Below are 11,092 nucleotides of genomic sequence, written 5' to 3' on the forward strand. Positions count from 1 at the left end.
TATTTAAAATCAAAATGTGAAATGCAATCCAAAATACAAATTGTTTGCTCGGCACCAGAAAAAAATTTTTTTTTTGTTGACCTTCAATTATAAATTGATTGCAAAAAAGCAACAAATTTGTTAAACTATTTTTACTTAACTCTGTAAATTAAGTTGAAATGCGCAATAAATTTGTTAGATTGATTTTTTCTTCAAGAATATCAAACAGCAAATAATTCAGATATAAAATTATGTCAAAATATGTCCATAGAAAATATGTCTGACATATTTTATGTCAGCAGAAAATAATTCAGACATAAAAATATGTCAATAGAAAATATGTCTGACATATTTTATATCAGCAGAAAATAATTCAGACATAAAATTATGTCAAAATATGTCGATAGAAAATATGTCTGACATATTTTATGTCAGCAGAAAATAATTCAGACATAAAATTATGTCAAAATATGTTGATAGAAAATATGTGGGACATATTTTATGTCGGCAGAAAATATGTCTGAAAATATGTCGACAGATCTGCCAGACATATTATGTCGAAACAACTCTGTATATATATATATTAGGGTAGGTCGATTTTTCACTTTTTTTTTTAAATCGTAACGGCTATGGTACTGAAAGTTGTATTTATATGTCATATTAATGTAAAACAAAAAAATAAAAAGTTGAAGGTGTTTAGTCAAACAGCGGCTTGCAGATTAGCGATCAAAATTTAGAAGTACCCTCATCAACATCTGGTATAAAAATAATAACTTTTTGCTTGTGGTTTCATACTTTTCAATACGTGCAGACAAAATTTCAATCAAAAAAGTTTGACACACCATTTAAAATCATTTATACGTTTTATCGTTTCATTTCATTAAGCAAAAATGTTAAAAGTCCAATTTGTATTTAAGTATAAATTTTTTACTTGTAGTCTTACATCGATTATCTCATTAAACGCTCAATAAATCCAATAAATAATCATTATTAGTTTAATAAGTTATTTAAAAAGCAATATTAAACTTAAAAAAAAATTATTTCAAGAATGTAACATGCAAGTTAAACAAATAAATCGTCGTACGACTGAGAATATTGACCTTTTGACAAAAACCTTTCACACATTTTTCTGCTAAGTAATTTTGTTAGTAAAGATTTATGCCTGGCTTCAAATCCATTTACGGTGTTAGAAGCTTCAGAAACGAATTTGACACATCTCACAACGCTCTGGGAAAGAGAGGGGAGGTCTTGAATATTAGGCTTAATTTTATTTTTAATGAATGTGTAAATATCTTAATCGAAAAACTCTTGAAGCTGGTGGCTCCATTTCGATATAAACAAGATCAGCAATATCAATAAGAGATATCCAGCTCATAGAATTCCAATTTATTTGAGGGATTTTCTTTTCTATTCCATAACTGCTTTTGTTTCTGAAAATAAAAACATCGTTACTTTCAAAAAACTTGCAAAAAACTTGCGAAAAACAAAAAAAATTAATAACCTTAATTAAAACTTAACATAATAAAATACAGCACAATACATTTTTAAAAATGCTTTGTAGACAGATCCCTGATAAATTATAAATATAAAAACTAATTTTAAAAAGTTTACTGTTTCCTTAGAGTCAGTATTGTCTCAAATCCGAGAGTCCTGATCTGTTCGTCATTAATTTTAACCATTGCGTAGAGAAAATTTGCAGGTATCAAACAGAAAGCATTACCTTGAATGTTTTTACAATTATTTTTACATCATCAAACTTAATAAGATTCAATTGATTAATAGTGAAAAACAGAATCTTGGGGGAATCTTGCAATTTGGAAGAAATTTTTATTTGAAATCATGATGGAGCATAAACTTTAACAATATAATGGGTAAGCGTTTTCAGGCTTGGGTTTGGAGAAATATCTCAAGTGTATAAGCAAAGAATTTGTATAGAAAGGGTTAACCATCGAGCATGATTCATTAGACCTATTTTAAATTAGCCCATATGTCTTCTACTTTACCTAATCCAATACCTTTACAATATTAGTAAAGAAGCCTTTGATCATGACTAATATCTTTTAATATCTCATGTGAAATATATCCTTCAGTGATAGAAGTTTGAATTGTTTCAAACTCTACTTGAGGTTGTCTATGAATTTTTTCACAGCATCTTTTCCCAATTGGTCCACTAAAATTCCCAATTGGTCCACTAAAATGTAAAGTTTGTCTAGTTTAGAATCTAGGTTTCGTTTGATATTTGCTTTAGCGTGTTTGCGGTTTATGTTTTTTACAGTTGTAAATAGATTTTTATTTTTGTTTCAATAGATTTATCATTTGTTAAAGGTAATTTTGGATTGACAGATAACCATATAGATTTTAAAACACATGAAACACGCTTAACAATTGCCCAAAATTTTGGCTTAATGTCAGAACAAACTAAAAAGTAATAAAATTGAATTAATTGTCTGTATGTGCTTGGATCTGTTGTAATTAAATCACAAGGGTAACCTCCGTAATTCTCTTCACTTTTCAATCGCGTATGGGGCCTTTTTTTTATTTTTGGCATTTTTTATTTTTTTAAACTAAATACTTTGTTCATATTATTATTACGAGACACATACATTATTTGCAATAAATTAGTAACACTTTATTAAAGTACTAAACTATTTTAATTTTGCACAAAATAGTAACTTACTTGATAACAATATTTTTTTCAATTAGTATACTAATTTACTAGTAAAACGTGCTTATTGTTCACTTTGATCTATTTTAACTACTTTATATCATTCTACAAAAGTAACATTTATAAAATATAAAACAGTTAAGCATGTAAATCTAGTTGTATAGACTCGGGCGAATCAAAAAGTATATTTTAAGAAATATTCATTAGCCGCTTATAAATTTGATATTTTGGCGTTAAGTTATAAGCAGTCAGAGACTTTACTAAAGACTACGAAATTAAATATTGTTTACAAACAAAATACAATACATGCGTGCTTTAAAAAATAAAGAAAAATAAATTTTATAAAACAGCGAAAAGTATTTTACGAAGTTACTTACATATAAATAACCAACTTTATATTGTTTAGCGGTACTTACATACCAAAATTGACCTACCCTAATATATATATGTATATATGTATATATATATATATATATATATATATATATATATATATATATATATATATATATATATATATATATATATATATATATATATATATTATATATATATATATATATATATATATATATACATGACCACAATGTTTTTAACAATGTTTTTATTTTTATTTTTTTTAATAAAATGTTTTTTTTTGAAATTTTTTTAATAAAATATTTTTTTTTTTTTTTTTGTTACTGTAAATCATGCGTGGAGTGTTGCTACATCGACTATCTTATAGCCTGACTCGCTAGGGAGTGCTGCTATATCGACTATCTTATAGCCTGACTCGCAAGGGAGTGCTGCTACATCTACTATTTTTTAGCCTGACCCGCAAGGGAGTGCTGCTACATAGACTGAGGGTTTGGTTGGGGCAGGCAGTCTATCAATAAATAAAAAAAAATTCTGGCCTTGCATTTTAATTTTTACTTTTTGTCAACAAAATATGGAAAAAACTTTCCGACAACATATAAGAGTTCTTTATATATATTATATATATATATATGTATATATATCTATATATATATATATATATATATATATATATATATATATATATATATATATATATATATATATATATATATATATATATATATATTTATATATATATATATATATATTTATATATATATATATATATATATATTTATATATATATATATATATATATATATATATATATATATATCATCATCATCATCATCATCATCATCATCATCATCATCACTGGTTGGCAGAAATAATAAAAATTGAAAAGTAGACATTCAAATAATTTTCCGGGTGATCAAAATTCGGGCTTTTTTTTAAATACCATTTTAATTGTGAACTAAAGATTTTTATGGTCTTAAAACTGTTTAATTTAGCAATCATTTCATCACTCATTTCAAATTCTATTTTAACAACTTTAAGATTATTTTTATATGTTAACATTTTTTTTATTAAAAAGTTTGATTTGCAAAGTTTGTCAATATATAGATATATTTCTATTTATATTGGGGCCCTGGGAATCTTTGAAATTTTGTACCAAATCAGCAAAGTGATTCGATTCAAAAAGTTCCATATATTTCAATCAAACTTATTTCATAAGCATTTATTTTTTAATATTTTATAAAATAAATGACCCACTTCACAATGAAAAAAAATATTTCCAAAATTTCTTAGCACAAAATGTGTAATTATTCATGGTTTTTCCCAATTTGATTGGACACTTTCTTTAATTTTTTTTCTAATTAGTTACTGGAACAATCCAAAACACTCATCTCTATAATTATAGTTAAACATCTTTCTTTTGAGTAAATATGCTTATAAATAAAAGAGTTTTCATTCCTTGTTCAAACATTTTTCTCTTTAAGTAGCGAATAGTTTTGCCAATATAACAGTATTTATATCTTGGACAAATAAATTTGGAGGCAATAAATGGTTTGAAATCTACCAGGTGATATTTGCCTGAAAAAAGTTAGACACTTTTAGTGAAGTGAATACCAACCTTACAATAAATGACTTTTTTTACCTGTTACTGTTTTTTGATAGTGTGCAATCCTCACTTTGTTAGATCAGATATTTTACCAAAAGAATTTTAAAATATTAAGAGCTTGTTAGGTCTTTAGGTGATAAAAGAACATCACAATTAATTTTATTTAAGTAAGAATTGTGGATTTTTTCTATTATCCAAAATGGGCACATTTTAAATTTCAAAACTTTAAAAGGGTTGTTAATATTGTAACAAAGACCAAGAATAGTATTGTCAATTTTAAAAGGATAATCATTTAAACATTTTTACTTTTAAGACTTATTTTATATCTAAAGCTGTAAAAGTTGGTGTATTACAGAAAATTTCTTTTAATGAAAAACAGTTGTAATTGTTGAACTGTTTGATTTTCATAATGTTATGTTTAAAAAATATATTTTTGAGTTTTCCTTTTCCATGTTAATAGTTAATGTTTGTTGTTGATGCAATCCAAGAACAAAAGAGCCTGGCTTTTGAGAGGAAAACCGCAAAAATATCATCATAACATTTGTAAAACACTAGTTTTACTTCTTTATAAGATTTGACCCATTTTTTAAATAAATAATATTTTTAGTTGTTCAAAAGGCATCCATATTGTATTTCAATTCAAGTGAACTTTATTTAAATCTGTAAAATAAATAACTTTATCATACCATACTTATTGAATCCAATACTAGTTTCACAAAATATACAATTATGATGTTTTGCTGCCTAATCTACCTGCTACCCTACTAATGCAATATTTAAGTTTGCAATATTTTAAAATAAATTGGCCAATAAAATGTTAAAGGGGATAAGCCTGGTTATTAAAAACTATGGATATGCATGTTTATTATAACTTATGTAAAAGCATTAGTATGTAAAATATGGAATAATACTAATAAAATGTCAATAGAATATGTAAAAGTTTATTCAAACTTAATGGAGTATTTATTTTAATTTAATACGGTATAGAGAAGGTATTCTTATTTATATTGAAATTAGCTAAAATCAAAATTTTAGGTTTTTATATAATAAAGTTATTAAAAATTCTATCGAAATCTATTTAGATCGATAGCCGTTTTCATTAGTTTTATAAAAATTTTTAGTTTATTGTGCACACCATTTTAATGTTTAATGATAATACTAATATAGGTTTTTCTCAAGAATGTAACTTCTATTTTCATTAACCAAGTTTTTTAAATAACTAATTTTCTAAACTGGAATATTATTTCTTTTCTTTTAATAATCCTTGAAAATTATAGTTCCTTTATTATCATTATTTTTTTGTGAATTTTTTTAAAATGTTACTGAAATCTCAATTACATTGCTTTTGAACAAATTCTCAGCAAGCAATTATTTAGTGTGTTTAATTCTAGATTCTAATTTCACACATCTTGGTGAGAAAAAACTTGAACTGCTAAATTTAAACACAAAACTGGTTTTTTTGAGTTTCTGTATTTCTAAATCTTATTTTATAATTTTTATAATTACATTTTTATATTTCTGTTTCAATTAAAAAAATTAATGTACAACTAAAAACTCAAATAAAAAAAGTAAATCACACTATAACTTAGCACTGTGAGAACTAAGCACTGGCTTTACTGCAATGCGATTATGCGGTAAATTTTGATAGCAAATTTAGATAAGAAATTACTGGCAATTAAGTATGGTTGTGCTATTTACTTAGATAATTGCGATGAGGTTGTTTGTGATTAACTGCTAACTAATTGAAATTCAACTTTTTATGGTTAAATCTCTTTTTTGTATTTATTCTTGTGGCATACTACAATTTTTTCAAAAAGTTTAAATTAATTGCAAAGATTAAAGATTGTCAAATATTTTCTTAAGTTCTAGAAATCCAATTTTATCAATCAAATTTTATACTTATTATTATTCTTGCTATTTTTGGTGGTTATTAGAAAAAACACAAAAAATCCAAATTACTAATCAAATTAAAAAGCAGGTGTTTATTTTATTTATTAATACAGAAAAACAATGTTTTTAAAAAAAAAATTTGTGAAGAGGAAAATGTCTGTGATCTAGATTTTCTACTAGATGCTAAAGTCTTGACTGATGTAGAATTTACTTTGTAGATGAGGGTTAGAGTTTAAGTACCTTCAACTTAAGATTTTTTGTGAAGTGCTCAAAGATTAAGTCAATCATTTTAAAGTTTGAATTTTTATAATTTATTAATCTTAACAATTGAATTGTATTTAAATTTGTATTGTTCTTTTATATACTTTAAAACTATTAACAATTTAACAATTTAATTTGTGATTTTAATTATAACAAATAGATTTGATTTCTCTTTAAAAAATCATGTGCAATTCAATTTGATTTTTTATCGCTTTTCAACTCATAATAAAAAAGTATATATATATATATTTTCGTGCTAACCTCTAATACAGTAACACCTTCAAACAGTGCTTTGTTAAAGCTGTGTGAGTTTTCTTGACAGAAATTCTCTAAAGTGTTCTTGTACTTAATATGCACTTAATATATTTAGATTAATAAAAATAATAATTGATAAAAATGGAGTGAAAATAAAAAAATTAAAAATTTACAATAAGGTAATACTTTAGTGTACCTAAAGGGTTTGTTTTTATAGTAATATTAACAATTAATATGTATTCTTCTGAATGCACATTATTATGACTTGTTGTTGTTTAATATTCAAAGTTTTGCTATAATTTTATTTACTTAATTTACTATTTACAAACTAGAATTTTAGTGTGCCATTTTTGGAAACAAGTGCAAAATCTGGTATTAACATAGAGCTAGCATTTGAAGCAGTGTCAAGGTAACTTATTTTTTTTATTGATATTTACTATAATTTTATATTATTAGTTTTTGTAAATAAGTAATTTTATCACTTAAATTTTCTTAACTGGTTCAAACTAAATTTATTTAGTTAATTTAACCAACCATGACCTAGGTTTAATAGTCAATAAATAAGGTTGCTATTATGAATAATTAATAATCCCAATCTTGAGAATTAAAAATCGTTTTATTAGTCTTCAAATCTTATTTTTATATTTTTCATTTCATCTTATGTATTGAATAATGATGGTCAAAATTTTACTATCATTATTCCTTAAAAAAAATTAATCAAATTTTAAAAATTTACTTAAATTACTATTCAGGAATTGTGGCACTAATTTTTTTATGGGAGGAGGTGGGTTGCATTTTTCTAATAGTTTTTTTTTAATATTTTTAAATTTTAAATTTTAAAAAATTTTGAAAAAACAAGGATTAGCACCGCAAGCTATTACTTAATCTTATTGCATTTCTGTTTTCTATTATCTTAATATTGTAATCAATTGTGCCAATCATTAGTGAAGTGCCACTATTGAATAAATACTAAAAGAGCATAATATCATAACATGATAATTACGATGTCATCATCATCTTATAAGCAGCTGTGGTGCAATGGTTAGATTGCATGCTTCAGAATCTAGAGATTCAAGATTTGAAGCTTGTTCTAGTTATTTTTGCAAGATTAGTATAGAAAAAAACTTCTACGAATTTTCTAGTTAAATTCTTTTTCACGGTTCTCACAGTGTGTACACCTTATTCTTAACCAATAAAGATAATAATAATGATGATGATCATGATGATGTAAAAGTAAATAATATAAATATACTAGTATATAAGTATATACATTTATATATAATATTTACTTCTCTAAATATTTTAGTTCAAATTTATATATATAGTTTATTATATATATATATATATATATATATATATATATATATATATATATATATATATATATATATATATATATATATATATATATATATATATATATATTTAACTATCAGTTTACAAATAGTAGTAAAATAATCAAGTAAAAAAAGAAAAAAAAAACCAATTTAATTATCAAACAATGATAATTAAAGTATATTCGTAAAATCAATATAAATATTTATTTTTTTATAAATACAGAAAGGCTTTTCATATAATCATCCGCTGTGTATAAAAAAGATTTTTATTACAATTATATAAAAATCTTTAATGTTAAACTTCCTATGAAAATTAAAAAGGAAGTAATTAAGATTTATACAACAACAACAAAAAACCCTTTTTATAACAAAAGAAATAAAGTCTTTTGATGAGCAAGTTTTTTTATTTCTCTTTTTAATAGAGAAATAAATAAGCTTGTTCATCAAAAGATTTTATTTAGTATTTATAGAGAACCAGTCTTTTTAAACAGTAAATGCAAGGTTTTAAAATGCGTATCAAAACGTTGTAAGTAAATATCGACTAAAATGGTTGACGAACCTAAGGCACATAGTACCTTCAGTTCGTCAACCATTTTACCACATCATCGGGTAAAGTATGGAATATTAAAACATCAATGTCTTATAATTAGAAAAAAATCATGTAATGGATGTGATGGAAAAACAAAATATATAGAGAAAACTAACAACCTGAGATTTAGTATCAATTTACACATCTATTCATGCAGAACAGGTACTGACTCAGATAAATTTAATCAGCATGTTTACAAACGCTGTAAAAAACGAACTTTTTTTCAATTTATTTCCAATATTGAAAGTATCTAATGAGAATTTCCTTCTTATATATGAATCTCATCTGCATAAACATGGACATGACACGATGAATATTTAAGTTAAGAAATAAAAAAACTTGTTCATCAAAAGAATTAAGTTCTTTTGTTATAATTCGTTTTTTTTTTCTTTTTGTATAAATCTTAATTACTTCCTTTTTAACTTTTATAGGAAGTTAAATATTAAAGATTTTTATATAATTGTTATAAGAGTTTTTATACACAGCAGAAGATTATATGAAAGGCCTTCTGTATTTATGTGTTTATAAAAAAATAAATATTTATGTTGATTTTACTAATAAATCTTAGTTATCCTTGTTTGAAATTTTTATTTTGTTACCTGATACTACTATATTTATACCTAGAGAATTAATTAGTCACAGCAAAGCCAATGGATTTAATAGTAATCATTTCAACATTGGACAGTATGTAACTGAAAAAGAAAGGAAACCTGGTTGTTGTGGTTGACATATGAAATATTTTACTTCATAAATTGATTTTATGAAGATGTATTATGATTACGATGGTATATTATGATTAGGGAGATGGACATTATATCGTGCACCACTTTTTGGAAAATCAGCATAACCCATGCAAGGCTAATCTAAAATTAGTTCTATAGAAACAATGAGTTTTCCAGCACTTTTTTTGAGTCGATGTTTTGAAAAAAAAGTTAACTAACGAATGCATTTGAAACATTTGAAATATGAAATTGTAGGCGAACACTTTGGAATAAATTTTTGATTGATGGTAAAATGAGAAATGGTTTCAAGTAATGATGATTGTTGGACTTTTTCAATGTTATTCAATTGTTTTTTTAAACTGTGCGCATGATTTATCTTCTTCATTAGTTTATATTTTAAAATTAAAGTTTTATATAAGCTCAGTTGTTTTTAATCATTGTTTTTTCTTAAGTTTTATTTTGTTAAAATAATATGACCGTTCTTAACCTGAGCTACTCTTAGAATTGTCCTTTTAAAAATAAAAAATTTCTTTAAACTTCTTCCTTCAATTTTTTATTTTATTTTAATGGTTTATGTACATTTAAAGTTACAAAAGGGATATTTATTAAATATATTTATTATAAGATTTATTTTTATTTTTAATTGTACTCAGGTGTTTTGGATTTATTGTTTTGTTACATTAACTTCTATGCATCTATATATGAATTTTGTACGTATATATAAATATATCAAAATATTTCCAACACACAAACTTAAGCGACTATGTTTTGGCAATTTTTTTATCGTAAGGTTAGCACTAACTTTGTAATTGTTATATGAAATAAAAATTATAAAGTTATTTAATACTTTGTTTACCTAAAATCTTGATCATTATCATTTGAAGTAAGAGAAAAAGAATCTCAATCATTATCATCGGGATTGAGAGAGAAAGCAAACCTCGATCATTACCGTCGACAGTAAGCGATCTTAAACATTATCATCGGCAGAATGAATCACGTAATAAAGCAATCACAGTAATTAGAAAAAATCATAATAAAATGGAAAGTAATAACTAAGGAGATTTTAAGGGTTCGAGCTAAGCCTGCTATTAAAAATTTTAAATGTCAACGGGAAACCACGTTCGAAAAAAATAAAGCATGTTTGAAAATATTCTCGTTTTTTTACGAATCGCGACGTTAGAATTATCTTGTTTTATCACCACTTTGTGAAAAAGTTGTGTTATTGATGGTATTATGTACCTCAGAATAACGTTTTTCTACTCTATTGAAACCTAAGTTATGAATAAAAAGTTGCGGAGAAAACATAAGTTATAAAATGTTTTTATAAAATGTCTCCTAAAGTTTTTATTTTTTTAAATCGTTTTATTTCAAAATTCAAAAATGCGGAGATAAAACAAGATAGTTCCAATGTTGCGACATGTCTAAAGCACCAGC

General features: G+C 24.4%; 1 protein-coding gene across 1 annotated transcript in view; it reads left to right on the top strand.

The window, feature by feature from the left end:
* LOC100206792 (ras-related protein Rab-26) overlaps positions 1-10,356 on the top strand; it is a 41,018-nt gene extending 30,662 nt beyond the window's left edge. The window contains exons 8-9 of the mRNA XM_065803250.1: positions 7,343-7,419; positions 9,561-10,356. Coding sequence (XP_065659322.1) covers positions 7,343-7,419; positions 9,561-9,663 — 180 coding nt within the window. The 3' untranslated portion in view covers positions 9,664-10,356. The remainder of the gene's footprint in view (positions 1-7,342; positions 7,420-9,560) is intronic.
* Positions 10,357-11,092: the final 736 nt, after the last annotated feature.

This window comes from Hydra vulgaris, chromosome 08 (assembly GCF_038396675.1).
Source record: "Hydra vulgaris chromosome 08, alternate assembly HydraT2T_AEP".
In the NCBI taxonomy this organism is placed as follows: Eukaryota; Metazoa; Cnidaria; class Hydrozoa; order Anthoathecata; family Hydridae; genus Hydra; species Hydra vulgaris.